The 25,249-nt window shown below is 45.9% G+C and overlaps 1 protein-coding gene across 1 annotated transcript in view; it reads left to right on the forward strand.

Moving 5' to 3' along the window:
- ETNK2 (ethanolamine kinase 2) overlaps positions 1 to 25,249 on the forward strand; it is a 31,249-nt gene continuing 6,000 nt past the window's right edge. Inside the window, exons 1-5 of the mRNA XM_021003059.2 lie at positions 1 to 603; positions 3,563 to 3,822; positions 8,170 to 8,292; positions 12,715 to 12,857; positions 14,015 to 14,098. Coding sequence (XP_020858718.1) covers positions 334 to 603; positions 3,563 to 3,822; positions 8,170 to 8,292; positions 12,715 to 12,857; positions 14,015 to 14,098 — 880 coding nt within the window. The 5' untranslated portion in view covers positions 1 to 333. The remainder of the gene's footprint in view (positions 604 to 3,562; positions 3,823 to 8,169; positions 8,293 to 12,714; positions 12,858 to 14,014; positions 14,099 to 25,249) is intronic.

Here is a 25,249-nt window from a genome sequence, read left to right on the forward strand (position 1 = left end):
GCTGGCTGCAAACACAGTGAGACCATCCACCATCACGGCAGCTTTCTTCTGGCAGCGGGGGCGGGCGCTTCCTCGGCTTCCCTCCCCCTGGCCTCGGCCCCTGGTCCCCGGCCCATGCCTCCGGCTCGTGATGTCACAATCCCACCCGGACAGAGTGTTCCAGTCCCCCGCTCCCAGTTGTCCGGCTGGGAAAAAGGAGATTGCTCAGGGGGAGCTCGGTCGTGAGTCATGGACTTCTCCTGGCTCCTCCTCTACCACTCCCACTCCCTCGCTGGCCCCCCCCACAAGGGCTAGCGTTCGCTCTCGGGCTCCGAGGGGGTGGGGCTGCTGGGAATGGCTGTTCGCCCTTCTCCTCCTCTGCCCGGCTCCCTATTTTACCTGAAGAGGCAAAGATCTTGCCCACAGTGCACATGGGGCATGGAGGAGAAGACAGCGGCGCAGTCGGGGGCCAGCGGGGCCAGCCGGGAGCTGCCAGGCCCCCGGAGGGTATCTGCGGTCCAGTACTTCAATACTGCAGTGGACCAAAATCACATCCTTCCCGGAGCCCTCCGGCTCATTCAGGAGCTGCGCCCGCACTGGAAGCCCGAGCAAGTTAAGACCAAGGTACGCGGGCGAGGGAAGGTGCAGGCTTGGCGGTGGAGAGGTAGAGCGGATCCGAGCGGGGCGGGGGAGGAGGGAGTCCCCCTAACCCCTTTCTTCCACACACCCCCCACCCCAGGACTGCCCGGGGAGGGAGAATCAACACGTTTCTGGGTATGAGGAGGCTGGAGAGGGGACTGGGGGCTGATCAGGAGAGGAGGCGGGGATGCTGCTATGCTACTGCGTGTGTGTCGGAGCTACTCGAGAGCTTCTCTGCAGGAGGCATGGGGTGGGAGGTGGTTGATTTTTTTTTTCCAATTTGGTTGGGGGTGGGCAAGGAAATACAGGGTTTACTCCATCTTCAGTGGATGGGACTCCCCGATCTCTCTCTCTCTCTCTCTCTCTCTCTCTTCTCTCTCTCTCTCTCTCTCTCTCTCTCTCTCTCTCACACACACACACACACACACACACACACACACACACACACACACACACACACACACACACGAACACACACGCGCAGACACACACATGCACACACACACACCACGCCCCCTCTTGCTTGTTTCTGCCATGCTCTGTAGGAGAGGGTTCTACCGCCTGGGGATGCCACCCTTGCTCCATCGTATCTGGTGTGCCTGACATATACCGGGTATAGAGGGATAACTTTTTCTGGGAACCCCAATTGCACTCCCCAAACCCATAGTCTTTTCCATCCAAAGACCATATTTTGGGGTTCTTGCCTTGTCTTAACTGGGTACTCTCAGAAACCAGCAGTAGAGATTCCTAGCTATACCTCTCTGGGCAAGAAACACAGTCTCCCCAAGATTAGGTTGGCTTCACCAACCTTCTGACTTGTAGGCAAAGTCACATACAAGGAGAGGAGTGGAAGGTGAAGGGAGGAGCCCCCAAGACAGCATAGGATGCCTCTTACCCAAGTAGAGCCAAACTGATTCTCCAGCTGACACATCTTCTCTCCAGAAAAAGGCATCACCTGTGTGCACACACCTCATTCCACCTCAGGGCCTGTTCATTGAGAGGAGAACATCCAGTCTTCCCCAAGAGGAATGTTAAAGGCTGAGCCCCTCTACCTTGTTTCATAAGAATGGCAGTACACTGGACCAAGGAGTGGAAGGTGGGGACAGGAGTCAGCCATAGCCCCCAGTAGAGCATATAATGACTTCTACCCAAGTAGATCCAGACTTACTCTTTAGCTGGTGTATCTTTTTCTCAAGGAAAGGGCATCACCTGAATGTACATACCCTATTCTACTTCAGGACCTGCTTGTTAAGAGGAGACTGTCCAATCTTCCCAGTAGGAATATTAAAGGCTGAGACCCTCTGACTTGTTTCTAGGATTGCAGGACACTAGTTATGTTGGAATATTAACCAAAGATTGGAAGCTGCTATGAAGGTCCATGGTGGACTATGGAAAGTGACATTCCAAAATAGGGAGAACTTTTGTGTGTGCCTGCATATTTGATGTGTGCTAGGGAGGGCTCATTCAGAGGAAATGGGCAATGTACACATAGCAGAAAGAGCAGTGATCTCAGAGTTAGGAGACCTGGTTGGGTTCTTCTAGCCCTGACTCTACCAATAACTAACTATGTGGTCTTAGGCCAATAATGTCTCTGAGACTCAGTTTCCTCTTCTGCAAAATCAGTAAGTTGCCACAATCTCTTAGGTTTCTTCTAACTCTAAATACTTTTATTCAATGAAGTACCTAAATTCTGTGCTACTCTGTGTGTCTTACTTCCCCCTTCATAATCTTGGTGAGATCAATCCCTCTAGGCCATCTGTGCAACCTTGGGAATAATTGCCTTCTCTCCACATAAGGCAACGTGCAGGTGTCTCATTGATATTCTGATGACATTGTTCCCTGCCTCAGACAGCCAGCTGAGTAAAGGGTAATAATAGTATTCTATAGCACTTTAAGAGTGACCCTGTGATTCCTTCCATCAGCCCTACGAGGTAGGTAGTATAAATATTATTTTCTCCATTTTACAGATGAGGAAAGTGACACACTCAGGTTAATATCATATAGTGAGTAAGGGTCAGGGCTGGGATTTGAACACAAAACTTCAGAGTCCAAGGCTAGCATTCTTTTAGCCCTAGCTGAGAGAGGCCTCTGTCTGAAGGAGCTCCTGCTTTGCTCCCTCTGCCAGCCCTGTTTGTATTTGAGCTAAATTGAAGGAAGAAATTCAGTTGGGAATAAGGGAGAAGAATAAGGGCCTAACCTCTACAGAACCCAAAAACTCTCTCCATCCCGAGGCCCACACTGTGAAGAAGAATCAACCAGCACTGAAGATGAAGTGGTCAGTCTGCCATTTTTATAGGCTCAGTCATAGTCACCTGGCACAGCTTAGGCACTAGAAGAAAAAGCAGAGAGACACTGATTGGGTTGGGGAAAAGTGGAGAAGCCACTGATGAAAAGGAAATACTCGTTGGATTTTTTGGAATATCTGGGAGAACTGTATTGATTAGTCTTCCCAAAAGTCTGATCCCTCATCCTGGCCTGAAGGTGACTCTGGGTTCTCAAAGGCTATGATAGCAGGAAACAAGCTGTGGCAGATCCTCCTAAGCTGCGAAGGCTTCCAAGTATGAGCCCCATCGTGGACCATGTCTATTGTCTGAGGGCTGTCCCAGCTAAGCCAATAGAGGCTCAATGGAAAAAAAGGCTGACCACTAGGGGATGGATCATTTTGGCCACAGCACCTCAAAAAAACCAAACAATTCAACAACTACTAAGGCAGGGAAAGGATATATAGTTCATATCAATTGGGGGGAATACCCATACTGACCAAATCCTGGAGCTTTTGGAAAATTTGAAATAGCATTGTCAATGTAGACTCTATTCCCATTAGCACACAAATTAACAGTGACTCCAATGGAACTCTGAGTGGGGATGATGGGGCTGGGAAATCCAGCAGCCCTTCTCCTCCCATCCCCCTCAGTTCTCCTCCCCCCTTTCCTTAATCGTATAGCGCTTCACTGATGGGATCACCAACAAGCTGGTGGCCTGCTTTGTGGAAGATGACATGAGGGACGCAGTGCTGGTCCGTGTCTATGGGGAGCGGACAGAGCTTCTGGTGGACCGGGAGAATGAGGTCAGGAACTTCCAGCTCCTTCGGGCCCATGGCTGTGCACCCAAACTCTATTGTACCTTCCAAAATGGCTTGTGCTATGAGTTTCTCCCAGGCATGGCTTTGGGGCCCGAGCATATCCTCGAACCCCGGCTCTTCAGGTGAGGTGGGCTTGGGAGTCCAGGGAGAGGTTGGGTACAATTTTTATTGGTGGTGGGGAACCACTGGGCTCAGAGATTGTCTATTTATAATACACTTCTGTCTGGTCTCATCTTAGGCCACTGGAGTTGTATGCTCTTGCCGACTTCTTGGCTAACAGGGCAGGTTCAGGGATATGGAGGAGAGGAGAGGAGAATGAGGTAGAAATTGACAAAAGAACCCTGGTTTCTTGGGTATATTTCGTTTGAGTCACTGCAAAGGGCAAAGAGTTCCAGGGAAGGAAGGCTGCATCCCAACCTCTAGACTTACCCACATCCCTCTAAAACCTTAGAAATGGCTCACTCATTCAGGAGCTATTTTATTTATAGTACCCGCTATGCGTGAGGCACTATATCCAAATCCCTAGAGTGCTTGGGGTTTCTCTCCCTGCTTTTCCCCTTGCCACTAGTTTAGGGTATGTACAGAAATTGGGACCCATGCTAGAACTGGTATGTACTTCAGGTGAGCTCCACCTGTGAAGGGTGATACAATTCATTCCAAGCTGGCCTTCCCTCCAGGTCCCTGGGCCTGGGGATTCTGGGAGCTGGGCTTTCTTCCACAAAACCCAGATGCCTGTACTTAATTATTTCAAGCCCAGATGTGAGAGCTACTACTGGGCCAGGGCTTCTCTAAAAAGGGGGCTTGGAGATGCTCTTAAGCAAGCTCCTCCCCACTATTCCATTGAACCCAGTGCTAAAGGCCAATCTGGGAAAAGTAGCAAAGGAAGAACCCAAGTTCTCCCCAATGCACACTCAGCTGACCCTCACTCAAAGAGCTGGTGAGAAGAGGAGAATACTTAGATAAGCCATCAGATATTGCTAAGAGGAAGTACCGTCTAGTGGCTTTAGAATCTGGGTTCTAATTCCAACTTTGCACCTCACCTCCTTATTATTCCCACCATGTCAAGTCCTTCCTTCCACTGTCTTGCCTCAGGTGGGGCAGGCCCTTTCCCTCTCTGGCTCTCAGTTTCCTTAGTAAAATGAAGGTGTTAATCTCTAAGCTTCCTTCAGTCTCTGAATTCTGATTGTCACTCCGCTCCTGGGAGCTCCTGGGGCCTCCTGGGTGTGAAGGAGGATTGGGACGATGGGGGAACAAGGTTTACAGACCAGGACACACACCTGTGCAAGTCTCTCTCTGCCAATCAACTGGGTGAACTGAAAAAAAACACAACAGCCACAGAAGGGGCTTTTCTACCCTCTGCTTTGGGGAGGACACCTCTGTGAGGGTAACTGATCGATCTTAGGGCACTGGAGAATTGCAAATGTGTGCAAAGAATTTCTTTAGAAAACCACCCACGAGGGAGGCAGTGAAAATTGCTTTTACCTCTTCACCCCCACCCCTGCCTTAAAATTGAGGGCTAAGAACAGGAGGGTCTGACTGGCAGATGGGAACAGGGAGTAGAGCAGTTCCTGAACCTGGCCCTCGTTCGTGCCCCAGCCCTGCTCAGTTATGCTGGGGCTGGGGAGGAGGGTGGTAGAAAGCTGCCTGGAGCCTTTTCCTAGCATCCCTCCCAGCTCTGCATCAGGAAGTCAAGCATTGCAGAAACCTACCACTCCCACCCCCACCTGGGAAGACAATTGCTATCTGTCATCCCTGATGGGAGAGATTACAGTTGTCAGGAAGGCTAGAGAAGGGATTTAGGTTAGCTAGCAGAAAGAACTTTCTTCTTTGAGAGAGGCAGAAAATTACACGAGGATGGGCAGGCTAGTGCTAGTCAGGCCTCCTCCTTCCAGGATCTTTCCCCAGAGACACCTGTCTGGGCAGGGTGCATCCACCTGCCCAGAGGCGAGAGAAGAATGAGGATGGCCCCAGGAAGCGCTGGTCACCTGGGGAGACCTCTTTCTCTGCCTGCCCAGGCTTTCCAGCTCCAAAAATGCTGAGTGTAGATGTCATCCTCATTGCTATTCCAGACAAGAGCTCTATTGATATTCAAGTAAACGCTCTGTGTAGAATCTTCCTCTGGGAAGGGAGATGGGGAAGAGCTGTGTTTTCAGGTCTGTTCTCTGGCCCGGTGGGAGAGGAGTCCTGGCCCAGCTCTTCTCCTCCCACCCTGGGGCCCTCCTGCTCAACCTCTGAAGCTGGCCTTGATTTCTTCACCCCTCCACGGCCACCCCTCCTACCCCCACCTTTTCTACTGTACACAGGGAGATGCTGGGTGGAGGAGGGGGCAGCAGAGGAGGTGGTGTCCCCCTCAGAATGCCCAGGGTTGCCCTTTTGCCTCTGGGGGGGCACCGTCAGCTCTGCCCCTTCCTGGAGCCAGGCGCAGAGTGTGGGGGGGGGCGCAAGAGAACAACATGGTAACAAGGTTTCAAACAGCAAATGCCTTTATTGTGCTCAGCCCGTGATTATTATCCAAGCAACAGGCAAAGGCAGAGAGGCAGAATGTTGGAGGCTTGAGGGGTGGGGGTGTGGGGGGAGTGAAATGATAAGAGGAGGATGGGCCCCAGAGCATGGTGGTACCCAAAGGGATCCTAACCCTGGAGGGTCCCAGGGTTTAGGGTAGGAAATCTTCCCCCCTCCCCACTCCCCTCTGGCTCTTCCCAGCTCAGTTTTCCCTTCTTCTTCTGTTCCCTGCAGCCCTCTCCCTCCCAGGACCTTGGACCGCATCCACAATAGAGCTCGAAATAAGAACGTGGGCTTGTTGTGTGTCCTTGGCGCCCTGATGCCAACATCAACTCCCGTTGGCCGCAGAGAGGCTGTCTTGGGCCTACCTCCCTGCCTTGGCCAGCCTGATAAGAGGCGGGCACTTCCTGCCTGGTATCCCTCCTTGGAATGAAGCATGTGTGTGGATAGCCCTGAGGAGGCTGGGCAAAAGGAATATTCCCCCTATGCCAAGTCCCCTCTCCTGCTTCTCCTTCCCGTCCCCCACTTACTGCCTGTTCTCTTCTTATGTGAGGCTGGACGGAGAGTCATTATAATAATATTTCACATTTATGTAGTGCCTACAAAGCATTACTCATATTTATGTAAGTGTGTACACACATATAACTTTGCATCAGATCTCATCAAATTATCTCATCAGATTCTCACCTCAAGCCCGTGGGCAAATATGTGGCTTATTATTATTATATTATTATTATTATTATTATTATTATTAAATTATTATGTACAGATGAAGAACTAAGGCTCAAACCCAAGACTCTTGCCTTCAGATCTAGTGCTCATACTGTACCAGGCAGTCTTGTTGTGTTTGGGTCCTGACCACATAGGCAGTGCCCACCAATGACTATTATCACTATTTCACAGATGAGGAAACTGAGACCCAGAGAGATAAAGTGACACAGGGGGCACATAGCTACTAAATATGTGACCTGGGACTTGGTTCCAGGTCTTCTGATCCCTAAGTCCAGCACTCCTTTTACTATGCCACAATAATAATAATAATAATAACAATAAGTGCTTACTATATGCCAGGAACTATTGCTAAGTGCTTTACAAATATTATCTCATTTGATTTTTACAACAACCCTGAGATGTAGGTGTAGCCCATTTTACAAATTAGGAAACAGAGGCAGAGGATAAGAGACTTGTCATGAAGCTAGTGTCTGAGGCTGGTTTTGAAGTCTGGTCTTCCTGACTCCAGGCCTGGTGATCTATCCACTGTACTACTCAACTTCCTGCTATATGGCATTGGGCAAGTAAGTCATTTAGCCTTGCTGAAATTAATTTTCTTATATGTAAAATGGCGTTAATGATGATTAAGCCACCAACCTCCCAGGGTTGTCATGAGAAACAAATTTTGCAAACCTTAAGATGACATATGAGTAATTTAAACTCTGTTTTTACGAGTCCAAATCCGATGGTTTTCTGGTATGCCATCCTGGCTGCAATGAATCCATGTGAGATGGTGAGGAAAGGATGGTGACAGGTAGAAGGACTGAGTAGGAAAGAGTTACTGAATGAAAAAAAAATGACTGCCCTGAAGGTCCTGGCCCGTCAAGTCCTAGTTAGAGCTGGAAGGGACCTTAGAGATTATTCAATCCAACTCCTTCATTTTACAGCTGAAAAAACTTGAGGCCCTCAAAGGTCACTTAGATTGCCATTACATTGTGCATCTAAAGATTTCTTCCTTTTTCCTGGTTCCAGTTTTGGAAATGGAATGGGAACTTCAAGCCTGAAGGTTCCGTTTTATTCTTCTGTCTTGCAAAAGTCCAGGGTCTTCCTGTTCCAAATAGCAAGTGGGTGGTCCTCCCTAACCCTTTTCTCTTTCTGGTTCAGAAGGCAATGGGGTGGGAGGGGGAGGAGTGGCATGGGGGTATCAGAGTGTGAACGACCTCCATGGTGACCCTTGTATTTGTGCTTTACCATAGGCTGATTGCCTGGGAAATGGCAAAAATCCACGCCATCCATGCCAACGGCTGTCTGCCCAAACCTGGCCTGTGGTCCAAAATGTACAGATATTTCACTCTTGTCAAGGATTCTTTCAACTCCAGGTAAAGAAAGGAGCTGCAGTCAGGAACCCCTGTCCTACTCTACCCAGATTAGGTCTGGCTTAGACTCTTTACCCTGGGTGGACTTGGGAAATTAGAGCCTAAATCCCAAAAGAAAGATATCCTAGGACCATAGATCCAGAGCTGGCAGGGACCTGAGGCCCAGAGCGTTAAGTGATTTGCCTCAGGTCATGAGGTAGTAAAGCCTCAGAAATGAGGGGCGAACTCTCACTTCAAGCTATCTCGCACATGTCTCCTTTGAATTCAGAGGCTCTTTGTTTATCTTTTGCTCGGGGTGAGCTGGTCAGAGAGACCAAGTTCATGGCAAGGCTATTGATGGACAGACAGCCTAATCTTTTTTTTGATTTCTAGAAAACTTTTCTGTTCCAAGGTCTTTCACTCCGTCTGGTGAAATGCTATCTGGCCTCATACCTTCTGAGCAGCATTGAGAAGGTCAGCAAAGGGATCTCTTTTATGCAAGAGGAAACAGAGGTCAAGAGAATTTGGTTAAGGGACTTGTCCAAGGTCCCTTACACAAAGAGTCGGTGATTGAACCCAGATCTCCTGATGGGCTTTTCCCTCCACTGATCACTTGGATAAGAGCCTATGACAGTAGAGTGGGGATGAAGCAGGATTGGGATGCTGCAGCCAGCAAAGTCTATTCCCTTTCCTTTTAGAACTTGTCTACCTACACAGGTTGATCATCCATCCCACCTCCAGGTTCTAGACCCTACCCATCTCAGACAGATAACTAACTCTCTTCTCCTTTCCCCTCTCTAGGGAAGGAAATGCTATTGTCCATCTGCCATATCCCACCCCTTCTTGAGGGTCCTTCAGCTCTTTAAATCCTTCCCTAATTTTCCCTAATCCATAACCCTGAGGCTTCTACTAATTCCCCCCAAACCTTGTTCTCTTCATCCTTGCCTCCCCACCACATGCAGAGAAAGGATGAAAGGGGGCTCCCTTTTCCTCCAAGACAACAGCCTCCTCTTTTATCTCTTTCCACGTTTACATACTTAAGGATTACAAGGCACTTTCCGTACAACTACTCTGTGAATTAGGTAGTACAAATGTTATTATCTCCATTTTACAGATGAGGAAACAGAAGACCAAAGAGGTGAAATATCTCGATAGCCCATGGTCACATAGCTTGTAAGTGATGGTGGCTGCATTCTGAATCAGTTCTATCAAATCAGTCTATCTAGGTCCAGCTCTTTCCCCCCCACTGTACTCCATTACTTCTCATAGATAGCTCCCTGTCCAATCAGTGTGAGCTCAGGCTCTTTGGCCGAAAGTGACAAGAGAGAGATAGGGGAGAAAGGATTATGCGAGTTAAAGAAAGAATCATGAATGCCATTCCCACTGTGACTTTCTTCCAGCCTCTAACCAGGGGTGACTTTATCCAGATCATCCCACTTAATCATTAACAAGCACTTATTTAGGGACATTTAGTGTTGGGTGGCCTTGAAGTGTCACTGTTGGAACAATGCTAGCCTCTCTGTCTTCTCTTGTCCTTGTATGTCTTCTATTTCAAATGCCTTTCATCCTGTTAATGGGGTTCTGAAGCCCTTTCCCCCTTCCCCCCAATGACCAGAAAGGAAGAAGAAAAATGATGATAACAGATGTTCAAAGTAATGCTTAAACATTTGCAAAGAGCTTTTCTTCTTGGAACCATAGAATGTCAATATTGAGACAGAACTTGGAGATCATTTAGTCCACCCTTTAGGCTGCCCCTGAAATTTTAGAACGCCATCCAGGGAGGTTAAAATACAATAAGGAGCTTGAATTTTATTCTGGATGCAGTGAGGAACGCTGTGAGCAAGAGAGTTACCTGATCAAAGTGGTGATGTAGGAAGACTAATTTGGCCTTGGTGTGTGGGACAGATTGGAATGAATGAGACACTGAGGCAGGAAAACTATCCAAGAGGCTATTTAATAGCTCAGAAGAGAACAGATATCAAAAGTCTGAGCTCAGTTCAATTCAACAAACATTAATTAAGTTTCTTCTATGATTAAGGCATTTAGCTGGATGCCCTGTAAAATAGAGAGGTAGAAAATGATATAGGCCGCCCTCTTGAAGAGTTGATGGGGGGAGGGGGACAAGTACACAAATAACTATGATACAGGGGAGATAAAGACAAGGGCAGAGGGGAGGGCCAGGCAGACAGCCAGTAAGTAGATTTGAACTAGAGAGGTGACAGTGGACATGGGCAGGAAGGGACTAATTTCAGAAACATCTCCGAGCTAGAATAAACACAATGTAGCTACTAGTTTATGGGGGTGGGGAGGGCAAAGAGAAGGTAATTTAACTTGAATTTTTGAACCATGGTGACTGGGAAGAATAGTGATTCTGTTAACAAAAACTTAAGAATTCAGGGGGAGGCTCCAGCCTGGGAATGCTATGAAGTTCGGCTTTTGGCAGGATGTATATATCCAGGCATCAGCTCATCCAGAGGGGAGAATCCATCCATTGTAGGAACAGAGGCCTCTCTCCTCTGCAGCTTACTTGGGTTCAAAGGTGACAACAGTTCTCGTGACCTTGAGGTTCCCCTTGGAATATCGCCAGTTCCTTGTGCAGGGGGAGTGCCAAGAGCTTTATCACCTTTTGTAGTGCCTTTTTTTCCTCTTCTGCCCTTCTCAATCCTCCCCCTGGCTGCAAGAGTAATACTTTTCCACTCAGTATATTATTGTGGTGGTGATGGATACTAAAGTTGCCAATCCTACAACCCTCAAATAGATGTGAGAAGGTCAAGATGGAAGATGATAGGCACTTGAGCCAGTGTTTCCGAATGCTGACCAGAGAAGAGACAGGGCCAGCTCTTACATAGCTTCAGTTTCTTCCTTCCATCCTCCTTCCACCAAGTATGTGGGGGGGGGCCCATTGGGGTGTGGGTGTGGGTGGAGGGCTATAGACCCTGTGGTCCCAAAGGCCTTCTATAATAAATCTATTGTTCCATGTTCTAGAAGCCATGTGCCCAGGGCTGGGGGGCGGGGCAGGGAGCAATAATGACCTGATATCCCTGGATATTTGGTCCAGTGGCTTGGCCTCTTGGGCATATGCCATCCTCAAGAGGTCATTGTACTCTAGAAGGAGTCCAGAAGATCAGGTCTCTAGATCCTCCCTTCCTTTCTTTTTCTGCTCAATTGCCTTGGAAAAGAAAACACAAATAAATAGATCTATGAATCAAAGAAAGACCAAATTTAGTCACACTTACCCAAGCCTCCTCCCCTTCACTGATTGGTTCACTCTGAACTTTACTGGGACTGCGCCAAATATTTGGTTTTACACTGTACACAAACCAATGTGCCTTTCTAGGATCCAGAGTCCAGACAACCAAGCCCATTTAAACCCAACCCAATCTCCAAATGATCTTAGGCAAACAGGAAGGAACTGTTCTAGGTTATTCTGAAAGTGCCCCATCACATCCATTAAACCCAAGGGAACCTAACTGGCATCATTGTCCTTGTATCCCAAGAAGTATTCAAGGATGTTTGGGTCTCTGTTATCTGTAAAATAAGGCAGTTGGATTAGATGACATCTAAGGTCCCTTTCAACTCTAGCACGATTGAATATTCAACAAATTAAACTCAATTGAGCAAACTTTTATTAATGACCTATCTGCAAGACACTGTGAATAGGCACTGGGGATAAAAAAAAGATAAAATATGCTGGCGTCTCTGTCCTCAAGGAGCTTTTATATCCTACTTGGAAGAAATATGGTGAATGCACAGAAAAGTATACATGATCTGGCAAAAGAGAAACCCAAAAAGCTGTAGGAAAATTTGAGGTGAGAGAAAAAACTTTCATCTGGGAGGAAGATGGAAGGCTTCATGAAGGAGTTGGCATCTAGATTGAGCCATTAAGGGAGACAGAGAGAGAGAGAGAGAGAGAGAGAGAGAGAGAGAGAGAGAGAGAGAGAGAGAGAGAGAGAGAGAGAGAGAGAGAGAGAGAGAGACATCCCCTGTCTCTTAGAGATTTTTCTTCTTAATGTCTTCAGAAATCCTTTTTCTTTTCCACCTTGTCACTGTAGTCATTCTGTTCTCGGTTTGAGTTTTGAAGGCTTGCCCTTTCATTTCTAATTCTTTTGCAGCAGATCTAATTGCCTGTCCTCCTTCACATAATATAATACCTTTGCTGTATAGAACCCTTTATGATAACCCAAAATATTTTCCTTTTTATTATCTCATTTGATCCTCATTATAGCCCAGTGAGGTAGGCAGGGGAGTCATTATTACTCCTATTTTACAGATCAGGAAACTGAGGCCCAGAAAAGTGAAGTGACTTGCCCAAAGACATACAGCTGATGACTGGCAGGGATGGGACAAGAGCTCAGGTCTCTTGGGACTCAGTTTAGTGCAATTTCCATCCATTCCACTATTCTCCTAATCCTCCCTCATACCTGACCTCACATCCTATTGAATTAGCCTTTCTCAGAGCATACCCAGTGTGGAGGTCCTTGAGCAGGAAATGGCCTGGTTGAAGGAGCACCTTTCCCAGCTGGATTCTCCCGTAGTATTTTGCCATAATGACCTGCTTTGCAAGAACATCATCTATAATGAAAAGAAAGGTGGGCATCTCTCAGTCCTGTTGTTTTTTTTTTTTTGGGGGGGGAGGATCATTGGAAGGAGGCAGAGGTGGTTTGGTAGCAAGGATATTAGGTAAGTTTGGCCTACCACAGAAATGACAGCGAGAGCTCTCAGCCTGGTGGTCTAGCCATTTTTAGGAAAGCATGCTGTCTCTGTCTCCTTCCATTCCAGGTCCTGACACATTGTCTTCCTCTCCATTTCCCTCTCCTCTCCCCTTTCCCCTCTTGTCCCTTTCCCCTACCTACTGTCATCCTTCTCCCCTATCCCTTTCTCTCCCATTCTTCTACTCCCCCTTCCTTTCTTACTCTCCACTTTTCCCTCCCCTTCCCTCTTAGTCCACAAAGGATATGGGTTGGAACATGACTAATGTGAAAATAGCTTTAATATGAATGTATATGTACAACTTATATCAAATTGCATGCTGTCTTTGGGTGGGGGTTGGGGAGGGATGGGGAGAAAATTTGAAACTCAAAATCTTATGGAAGTGAATGTTGAAAACTAAATATAAATAAACACATTTTTTAAAAAAATGGTTGGACTAGATGTCTCTTGAGGTCCCTTCTGATCCTGAAATGCTCTAATTTTGAGGTCATCTTATCCATTCCCCTGCCTCCTAACATAACACTTTCAGACCTCCCCTGTAAGGATGGAGATTAATTTTAATCTTAGTCATGCTGAGTGCTTTTTTTTTTAAAGTGGGGAATGCTAAGGGGATCATAGAATCGTAAATCTAGGGCTGGAAGGAACATCAGAGGTAATCAAATTTAACCCTTTCCTTTTATAGATGAGGAAACAAAGGCATAGGGAAGTCAGTAATTTGCCCAAGGTTACATAGGTAGTGAGCATCGGGGCAGGATTGGAACCCAGGTCTTCTGACTGGATATTTTCATGTGAAGGAAGGGACTTCTGGATTGAGAGAGAAAGGGAGAAATGGGCCTGGAGCACTTGCTAAAAGGGCCAGTGGAGGGGAAGGGGAGCTAGAGGACAGGGCAAGAGTTGAATCAGTGTGTAAAGACTATGGCCCCCACCACCCACCCCGGTTGGGGCCCAGGCTGGGTAGCAACACCCACTCAGGATTTTTTAAAGATCTCCCTGCCCCTTCCTGAGCCTTATTACTCCTGTATTGCCCCCTTTACAGGTCATGTCAGATTCATAGACTATGAATATGCCGGCTACAACTACCAAGCCTTTGACATTGGCAATCACTTCAATGAGTTTGCAGGTAAGTGAGCAGCCAACCAACAGAGAGTCTGTCAGAACCAGAACTAAGGGTGGGTAAGAAAGGCAGCCACCTAGGGTGTAGCACTAAATGGGGGGAGGGGGGTGCACAACTAGGAACTGCTTTCTCAGTATGACATTTTGTGCCATAAAGTGTATCTCTGCTGGCATCTGGGTCTTTATTTTGTGCTAAATCAAGGTACATTGTTACAATGAAAGTTAAAAGCTCCCTGTAAACAATCTCACAGGGAGGGATGGAGATATAAAAATGTCTTGGACCAGAGCTATTGCCCTGTCATTTATCCCATGTCCAGAGTAGTCCTATGCAAAGCCCTAGCCCCTCTCCCTCCCTGTTCTGAGGAGAGAGGCTCAATTCCTGTCCTCAAGGAGCTACCGGTACAATGGGGGACAGAGGACACTCACCCAAGGCACATATAGAGACAGTGAAACAATGAGCTGCAAGTTTTCAGTGTACCAGAGTGAATTGTATCTGGTTTTTGGTCCAGCTGGTTACGGAAGGCTTTCTGAAGGAGCAGACTGCTTGTTTCATGTTGGGGGGGGAGGGCAGTCTTTAAAGTGTGCCTCATCACTCACCATCTTGAGATGAGTCTACAGGCTACAGAGCTGTCTCCAAGAAAAAATTGAGTTCAGCCCCTGGGGACTTGGTCACTACAGTTGTCATTTGCCTGAATTTGAGCCCTCTGTACCATAAGAGATCTTCAGCCTCAGGGAGCTGGGGGCAGTGGAGGGCTGGTGCCAAAGGATGCCCTCAGGGTGCCTCCCCTAGGCCATGATAAGCCCTACCCATCTGGGGACTTGGAGACCCTGAGCTAAGTGTTTGTTTCACAAGTGAGATATCATCTTGATATGCCTCTAGGCTTGTCACTGAATGAGGACAGTCTATTACAGGTATTCATGGATCTGGCCAGATCTGCCCATTAGCCTTCCAGCTCCCTAGTGTTTGTAATGATGAGCCATGGAAATTGGCTTCATTGCTCTAACAGTCTCACTATGCTCAGTCAATCAACAAGCATTTATTAAGCCCTTACTGTGTTCCAGGTAATGAGCATTGGGGACACACAAAAAAAGCAAAGACAGTCTCTGCCTTTAAGCAATGTGTATTCTAATAGGAGAGACAACATGTAAATAACCAGATACATGCAAGATATATACCTAGCAAGTGAAAGGTAATGTGGGAGGGAACTTAGCCAATCTTATTTGTTTTTATTTGCTATTGATTTTTTTTAACATCCTTGTTTCTTATATTTTGAGTTGCAAATTTTCTCCTTCCCTCCAGCCCCTCCCACACCCATTGAGAAGGCAAGCACTGTGATAACCATCATACATCTTACCCTATCTTATGGATACACTTCCATCTCCTTCTTCTACTTCCCTGTGCCAAGAGAGATGCCTCTAGCTACCTCTCACCATGCTCTCATCCTTATCCACTTCAGCCCTACCCCTTCACTAGCTATAATTCCCTTTGAACCTTCACTCCTTCTTCTTAGATCTCTTTGTGTCTTTACATCTATTGGTGTCATGATCACTTGACGTTGCAAAAGGCCCTGTATCCCTGTCTAGTAGGAGGTGCGTGTTCCATCACATCTCTTTATACGGTGGGCCAAGACGAAGAGGCAGCAGCATACTCCTTGGTACCACTTTCCAGCTGTCCCTTGGCCACCATTACTTAGCAGCCTCTCTTCTTTTAAGGTTCATTCCATTTGTCTCTATCATCCTATATCCAGGGCCTCATTGTAGTCATCTCCCTGACCCATTCTCCCTCCAATCAATCAAGCAAGCAAGCGAGCTTTTATTAAGCACTCACTATTTCAGTGTTACACCCCAGAGGTGCAGAGTCTGTGCTCTGAAGAAACTTGCATTGCATCAAGAGAGACTGTATATATGTGAGTGTGCATGCATACACACACACACACACACACACACACACACACACAAACCACACACTCTACATTCTCAAGGAAATCAGTATTTGACTCAGTCTTCCTTTCCGCTGTAATCCTTACCCTTATATTTGGAGACTTCCTTATATACAATATATATTTTATATATATATATATATATATATATATATATATATATATTTTATATACACACACATACACACACACACACACACACATATATACACACACACACACATATATATATATAAAACTTCAAATGTCCTGATTTTCTGGTTCATCAATTTACTTAACTCCCTTGACCTACATCTTCCTTTCCCTTTATCTTCTCCCTGGGATGGTTGTATCTTGAATCTCACCATCACCCCAAACTATCCTACCTCCATGAAATTCCTTTTGCTGATTGTAATCTCCTATCCTATCTCTCCTTCTGTCTAATTTCACCGAAACCTACCCTTCACTCTCATTTTGAGCCCTAATCCCTCCACTCTCCCTCTTCCCCCATACCTCCATCCATCAATTCTGCTCTGGACTCACTTGGACCCCTTCGTAGTGTTGACCTGAGTTGACCAGTTCAATTCATTATCTTCTACTTTTGAATCCTTCTTACACCTCACTGCAAAACCATCAGCTATCATGCCTTGACAAATATACCATTTCTCCTCTCCTCTCTTGGCAGAGAACCTCACCATCTGCCATAAGCTCCAGCTTTCCCCCTGCCTGTCCTGTATATCATGCCCCATTCTCTCCTCCTTTGCCTCAGTCACTGAAGAAGAGATGTCCTTTCTCTTTTCCAAGACCAGCTCCTTTATTCTTCCTATAAGTGCCATCTTCTCTCTCTTGTTTCCTCCTGGAGCTTCTACCTCTTCAGTCATTTCCTTTCTTTCTGTCATCTTCCATCTCTCTTTATTGACTGCCTCCTTCCATGCCAGCCATATACATGCCCAGGTCTGGCACATCTCCCCGAAGAAATTCCCCATAATAATATACCTGACAATGGCTCCTCCAGCCTCTGTTTTAAGACTCTCACTGATGGAAGACCCACTGCCTCCTAAGTCAGCCCATTGTAATTTTTGGACAGCTCTGTTGGGAGTTTTTTCCTGATGTCAAACCCAAATTTGTCCCTTTGGAGCTTTTTCCCGTTGCTTCCGGTTTTGCCTTCCAGGGCCACACAGAACAACCCTAATCCCTCTTTCATGTAACAAACAGTCTTTCAAATACTCAAAAACTGTTATAAGCCCTGCCTTCTTACCACTCCCCAACCCCCAGTCTTCTCTTCTCCAGATGAAACATCCTTAGTTCTTTCAACCAATCTACAAATGATAAGGATTCAAGACCTTTCATCATCCTCGTTACCCTATTCAGGACACTCTTCATTTTATCAATGTCCAACTTAAACTGAAACACCCAGAGTTGAATATAATAAGGGGAAAAGAAGGGAACAAGAATTTATATGGTGCCTATACTGGGCTAAGCATTTTTTTAAGTAAATGTCTCATTTGATCTTCACAACAGCCCTGTGAAATAGGTAATATTATTTTCCTCACTTATAGTTGAGAAAACTAAGGCAAATAGAAGTTTAGTGACTTGCTTAGGTCCACACACAGCCATGAAGTATCTGAGGCTGGATTTGAATTCAGATCTTCCTGATTTCAGACCTAGAGCTCTACCCACCATGCCATCAGCTTCCTCATGTAATAAGCTGGGTTTGATCTAAGTAAGACATACAGAAGAATGATGATCACCTCTGAGTTCCTAAAAGTTATGCTTCTCCTGATATAAGCCAAGATCACACTAGTTGCCTTTTTTTTTACTTCCATATTACGCTGCTGACTCATTGAAGCTGAAGTCCACCAAATCCCCAGATCTTTGAAAAATAAACTGCCATGTCTTCTCTAGCCTTTACTTAGGAAGTTGATTTCTTGAACCCCAGTGTAAGTTATTTTTACATTTATTTCTATTGACTTCCATCTTGTAAGAGTCAGCCCAATGAACTATCCTGACGAGATCTTTTGAATTCTTACTCTGTCATCTAGTGTTAACTATCCTTCTGGCTTTTTGTCATTTGCAAAGGAGTATACTGGCTGTGTCATTTTCCAAGTTATTTTAAAATAGCACAGGGTCAAGCACAAATTCCTGGCTCGCTCTATTGCAGACCTCCTGCCAAGCTGACCTGTTCAGTTGTTTTCAGTTGTGTCCAACTCTTCATGACCCAGTTTGGGGTTTTCTTGGCAAAGATACTATAGTGGTTTGCCATTACCATCTCCTGCTCATTTTACAGATGAGGAAACTGAGGCAAACAGGGGCAAGTGACTTGCCCAGGATCACATAACTAGTTAGTGTCTGAGGTCGGATTTGAACTCAGGTCTTTCAGACTCCAGGCCCAGTACTCTATCCACTGTGCCACCTAGCTGCATTAATGATATCCCTTGAGTAGTCATTCAACCAGTTCAGCATCTGCCCACCTGTATTATCTCCTAACTCTTCATGTTTTCCATAAGAATAGTATGAGATTCTTTATCAGATGCTTTTCTAAAAATTAAGTAAACTCTAGCTTCAGCATTCGCTAATCTACCAGCTTAGTGGCCCTGTGAAAAAAAAGAAAATGAGATCAGTCAATCAACAAACATTTATTATGCACCTATGATGTGCTGAGCATTGCACCAAGTGCTAGCTGAGCCTTATATGACAGTTCGCTCCGAATCCATGCCAGTCCTTTGTAATCACGACTTCCTTTCTAGACGGTCCCTTACCGTCTCTTTAATGACCCATTCTACAAGGTCCCCGGGAATCAAAGCCCCGCTGGGTGGCCAGCAGTGGGCCTTTTCCTCCCTCCTATTCTCCACTGTTTTCCAGATATTACTGGTAGTGACTCAGCCATCACAGCCACCACTGTTTTCAGTACCTGAGGTTAGAGTTCACTTGGGCCAGGTGGCTAGAATTGCTCCCAGACGGCCAAGGCCTCTCTTGCTCTGTTTACTCATTTATCTCACTATCAACTCTCTGTTAACCATGTTTTTGTTTTTTCTGGCTTTTCTAGTCCAAAAGTCATTCTCCTTGACAGAGAAAACAGAAGCAGAATAAGGACAGAGGAGCTCATTCTTTTTGGCCTGGTCAGGTCCATCTGCTCCAAGCAATGCTCCTTCCCTTTCATTCTCCTCTTTCCCTCAATAGGGTTTTGTTATTGTTATTATTGTTTTGTTTTTTGTTTGTTTGTTTTTAGCTTTTTGGTGAGGCAGTCAGGGTTAAGTGAGTTGCCCAGGGTCACACAGTAAGTGTTAAGTGCCGGAGGTCACATTTGAATTCAGGTCCTCCTGACTCCAAGGCTGAAGCTTTATCCACTCTGCCACCTAGCGTCCCTTAGAGATTTTTTAAAAACCCTCTTTATAGTTCTCAGCTTACTCTGAGCTGTAGGACTTCTGGCACTGTTTTGGGGGATCGTGCCATGGTCCTGGTATTCATCCTCTATTCCATACAGTATATCTCTCCTCCCTGTGATATCAAAACTCCTAGAATCATCTCTATTTGTTGCCTTCATTTCCTCACCTTCCACTCACTTCTTTACCTCAAGAAGCTAGATGGCACAGTGGATAGAGCGCTGCGCCTAGAGTCAGGAAGATTTGAGTTCAAATTTGACCTCAAAAACTTAAGAGTGTGACCCTAGGAAAGTCACTTAATCTTTGTCTGCCTCAGTTTCCTTAGCTGTAAAATGGAGATCATAATAGTACCTACCTCCCAGTGTTGTTGTGAGGATCACATGGTTTAATATTTGTTAAGTTCATAGCACATAATAGGCACTTAATAAATGTTTCCTTCTTCCCTCCTGCCCTTTCTTCCTTTCTTCTGCTCTCCTTCCCTTCTTTTCCTTCTTCTCTCACCTTCCTTTCTCTCCCCTTTTCTTTCTCCTCTTTCATTTCTCTCCCCTTTCCTTTCTCTCTCCTCTTTCCTTTCTCTCTCCCTGCTTAAAAAAACATGCCTCAATTACTAAACTCAATGGTCTTTTCCTGGCTCTTCTGCTTCTTGACCTTTCTGAAGCTCTTGATACTACCAGCCATCTTCTCTTCCCTTTACTTTGGTGACATTCCTCTCCTGGTTTTCATCTACCTTTCTGGACTATCCTCAGTCTCATTTGCTGAATCATTATCTATCTCAAATCCCTTAAGTGTCGCTCTGTTCTAGGGTTCCTTCTCTTCTTTATCTAGGTTCTCTGTGTGGAGTGTTCAGGAGTTCTAGCGCCTCTGGGGGGAGAGCTTGCTGAGCCCTTTTAAGGACTCTCATCTACTTTTGTTATCCACCTTCACCCAATTTTCACCTGTGGCTCCAAGAAGCTGTAGCACGCACAGTGGCCACACCCTGGTAAAACTATCTCAAAGGGGCAGCTAGGATAGAACACCAGCCCTGGAGCTCAGGAGAACATGAGTTCAAATTCAGCCTCAGACCCTTGCTGCTTACTAGCTGTGTGACCCTGGGCAAGTCACTTAACCCCATTGCCCAGCAAAAAACAAACCAAGCCAAAACAAAAAAATAAATAAATAAACTGTCTCAACAACTAAACCAGGTTGAAGGTAACCCATTGGTGAGTTGAGGGGGATGTTTACCCCAAGCATGTCCCCAGCAGAATGGGCAGATGAGAACAATTTGTTTCAGTGGCCATGAAGGCAGCTGAAGCATGTGCTGTGGAGTGTTTAGAGCTTGATCAGACATCAAAGATGCCAAGGTCATCCACTGCATTCCAGGCTATCACCAGTCATCTTGTCTTTTGTCCTGCCACTGGACTTCAGTGACCCTGGAAGAAAGAGTAAGGATGACAACTTTGTGCAGCTCTGCCACACTTACATCCAGTTCATGTGCAAATCAAGACATCACTTTCCTCTTTGAAAACAAATGGTGAACAACAACAGATTATCTCTCTCTCTTAGTGTCTGTTACCATCCCTTTCCAGATTACCCTTAGCTCTATGTATCTGGTCCTAATCTCTTTCTAGAACTTCAGGTCCACAGCACCAGTTGCCTTCTGGACAGAATCTTTACCTGGATGTCCCATAAGTGTCTCAGATTTAGTGTATCTAAAGTGGACCTTGTTCTCTTTCCCTCCTTCACCAGCCCTCCTCCAGATTTTCCCGTTAATGGTGAAGGCCCTGTCAATCCTTCTGGTTAACCAGGTTCACAACTTTAGAGACATCCGCAATGCTACTTCCTCCCTTACCCTCATCGGTTGCCAAGTTTTATCAAGTCTCCTTTAACAGCTATCCCTTTTCTTTTCACTCACGGTGCTATGATTCTAGTTAATACTCTCATCACCTTTCACTAAGACTGTTAGAAGAGAATCTTAACTGGTCACTCTTCTTCCTTCTTCCCTTTCCTCTAATCTGTCCACCATATAGTTTCCAAATTAATATTCCCAAGGTGAGGTTTGACCTTGGCACTCGTCTGCTGAAAAATCTTCTTAAATAAAATAAAAATTATCTTAAATAAAAGACAGACTACTATAGCCTTCCGTGATATGGCTCCACATACCTTTGTAGACAATACAGATGAGTCCCTTTCACAAACTCCTCGTTCCAGCAAAGCTGGCCCACTAGATAAATATTCCACATTCAACTTCTTTGCCTTTGCCCAGACCGTCTTCCATGCCTATAATATATTCCCCTCATTTATCTTATCCCTTAGAATTCTTTGCTTCCTTCAAGGTTTAACTCAGGGATTACTTCCTAAAGGAAGTTTTTCCTGATTCCCCCAATCATTTGTGCTTCCCTCTCCTTAAATTATCTGGTATTTACTTACCCTGTCCATGTGGTTTCCCTCCAATGGAATATATGTTCCTGGAAGGCAGAGACTGTTTCTTTTTCTTCTTCTTTGTTATTTCTAGTACCTACTATGTGCTTTCCAGATAGCAGCCATTTCATTAATCTGTTCGATTCAATTGGAGCCAAGACTGGAGGATTTAAGGGACATGGTTTAGAACTATGGAGGAGGGTGAGGTTTTGTATAGGTCAGGGGGATAGCCAAGGCCAGAAAAGGCAACATGTGTGGAAGAAACAAATAGTAAGTTTTTTGGGCCAAATCAGAGAGTGGTCACCGTAGAAGTGAAGGACAATGAGAAGAGAATATAAGGATGCAGCATGTAACAGTGCAAAGAGTCAGAGGACCAGGGTTCAAATCCTACCTCTTTCACTCACTACCTATGGAATCTAGGCACTTCCCTGTGCCTTGTTTTCCTTATCTGTAAAATGAGAGGGTTTCACTAGATGACCTCTAAGGTCCTTTTCAACTCTAGAGATATGGTCCTATGATTCCGTGACAGGATCTTGAAATCATACTGAAATTTAGGTCCCCTCACCCGTCTTAGGGACACATCAAACCTAGCGTCCTCATTTTGAATTCTTTCTAGATCTCTGGGGCGCTACTTGCCTGTGGTGGAGAGAGGGTGGTAGAAGAGAGAGGAAGGAACACTTTTGGGGCCCTTCCCCCAAAGCTACCTCCCAGCCTTGATCAACTGCCCTAACTTAGAGCGAAGATGTCTTTCCTGATTCCCCCAGTCATTTATGCTTCCCTCTCCTTAAATTATCTGGTATAAAAGACAGATGGCGGTCTTTTGGGCCAATTGGCTGATATCTCCTAGGGAGGCAGGATGTCATGGTGGGGAAAGCCTGGCTCTGCAGTCAAACAATGTGGGTTCATGTTCCACCTTGATACTTAGGACTTGTGTGACCTTCAAATCACTCCTCATCTGCAAAATACAGGGGTTGGGCTAGGTGACCTCAGGTGTCTTGGAGCCAAGGCATGGGAGGGAGTATCTGGTTATCACAGCTGGGTTAGGGGGCAAGATGAGATGATTTCTAAGGTACTTTACAGCAGCCATCCTGAATCGTAGGAGACTCCAGGGGAATGACCTGTACAGAGAAAAAGAGAAGGCAAAGTATAGAAAAGCCTGTCCAACCAACCAGATTCCTATAAGCTGTTGGGACTGGCCACTAGCTTGGCTCTTCTGTTTTCTTCCTGAATCCAGGCATGATTGTGTGTGTGTGTGTGTGTGTGTGTGTGTGTGTGTGTGTGTGTGTGTGTGTGTGTGTGTGTCTGTTGATGACAAGGAAGTAGCAATTAGGTCTGAATGAAGCCTGCCATTCCCCAGAGACTAGTCAGCTACTTGCTCATCAATAATCACCTCAGAGATAGCTCACAAAGAAATGGGTCCAGTACAGGAACCACAGAACTTTCCTTGCTTCCCTAGGCTAGTGGATACCAGCTGATCAGATGGAGGGAGGAACCTAGGAGAGACTCAGTGTCCAGCCTGGCACCAGCAGTGGCACCATGTCCTGCCAAGCACTCAGCTGCCGTGTAGAAAGTCTTGCCTGGGGTCAGAGAGGGGAGGATAATTCCTAAAGTATTTTAATTCCTTTTCTCACCCACTTTATGAGCAAAGTTCATTTGGAATTTCCCCAAAGGGGCAAGTGGTTTGAGTTGTATCCTAATCCCAGATTTGGCATGGAGGGTAAGAGGGGAATTGTGGTGGGAGAAGCAGAAGTGTAGGAGAGAGGGATGAGGGCTGGGCAGAGCAACCTCGGTTCTCAGTTGCACAGTATAATTGGAAGCTCTGATCTGGGAAACAGAAGACCTGGGTTCTAGAATCACTTCAGCCATTAACTAGCGCGTATGGCCTTGGGCAGATCATTTCTCTCACTTCCCTTCTGTGGGACACCATTTTTTTTTGTCTGTAAAACAGTATTGGACTAAATCTTTCTCCAAAGTTTGTTTTAATTTCAGCATCCTCTAATATTCTGGAGACATAGATGCTGTGATTCTGGACACACAGTCCCTGAAATTGGGTTCTTACAGAGGAAAAGAACCTTAGAGATCATCCTCAAACCCCTTTGGAAAATATGGGAAAACCATCCTCCTTCCTTGCCTTCTCCTGCTCACCTCTGCCCCAGCTTTTCAACCTCTTTTTATGTATTGTTGTCATCCGTTAGATTGGGAGCCAGGGATTTTCTTTTCCTTTCTTTGTGTCCCCAGCACTTAACTTAGTGCCTGGCACATAGTAGGTGCTTAATAAATGTTTTCTGACTATTGGCCCCAGTGCCTTGGCTGTATTAGACATCAGACAACAGATCTAAAAGAAAGGGACCCCCAATCCCTCCAGTCCAATTCTGTTGGGTCTCCTGCATCATAGGAGCCAAGATCTAGAACTCAAATGGACCTGAGAGGTCCAGTCCAAGCCTCTCACTTTAGAAACGAGGGCCCAAAGCCCAGAAAGTAACTCTCCCAAGGTTTTGCAGAGAAGGGGTGGGGGGAGCTAGGATTTGAACTTGGGTCTGGTGATGCCAGGTCCCATTCTCCCAAGTTAGATGCTTTTCCCACGACTCCATGCTGTCTCTTTACGGAGCCAGGAAATATTTGACTGTATTTTCCACAGTCCCAGCATGTACTCAGGGTCCCGTGCCTACAATGAGGGCTGCAGGAGGAAGTAGCCAAAAAGGGGCAGGAAGAAGAAGGAGAGAAAGTGGGGAAATGGACACGGTTAGCACAGATTCTTCAAACTCTGAGGGCTCTTTTAACCTCACCATCTTCATTCCTGTCCTGTAGCTTTGGACAGAGCCTGGTCCTCCCCGCTTCCCATATGCTCTACTACACACACACACTCCTAGTAATGGCTATTAACACAGTGCTTTTATGGTCACAAAATGCTCTCAGGAATATTGCCTTATGTAGTTCTCACAACGTCATGAGGGAGGTCATAGGAAGTATACTCATCCCCATTTTACAGATGAGGAAGGTGAGGCTCAGAAGGTTAAAATGACTTGCCCCAAACCACTCAGCTAAAAGGGTAAAATCAAGCCAGCATTTGATTTCAGGCCTTCTGATTCTAGATGGTCAATACTTTAAGAGCCAGTGATTTTACTGGCTTCCCCCCCAAAAAAAAAACCCATGCCTTATTAGATGATTGTGTGAGCTGCCAAAGCTGAAAATTCCATCACCTAGTGGCCAAGGTCCTGATTGTAAACATCTCTCAACTTAGCTCAGGTAGTCCTTGGATCACAGACTCTTTTGAGCCCTTTTTCTCAAAGCTTTTCTAACTTAATGTAAGACCTACCCTAACTTTCAGTCCATTGGCATTGCCTTAAAACCCAGGGTCACCTCCATGTGATAGACAAGAAGGACTGCGGTACCATGTCATGGGCCAGAGTTTATTCAGGTCACTTAATCTCTTTGGACCTCGGGCTCCTCATTTGTAGA

Source organism: Phascolarctos cinereus, unplaced genomic scaffold, assembly GCF_003287225.1.
Source record: "Phascolarctos cinereus isolate Bilbo 61053 unplaced genomic scaffold, phaCin_HiC Scaffold_5;HRSCAF=322, whole genome shotgun sequence".
In the NCBI taxonomy this organism is placed as follows: domain Eukaryota; kingdom Metazoa; phylum Chordata; class Mammalia; order Diprotodontia; family Phascolarctidae; genus Phascolarctos; species Phascolarctos cinereus.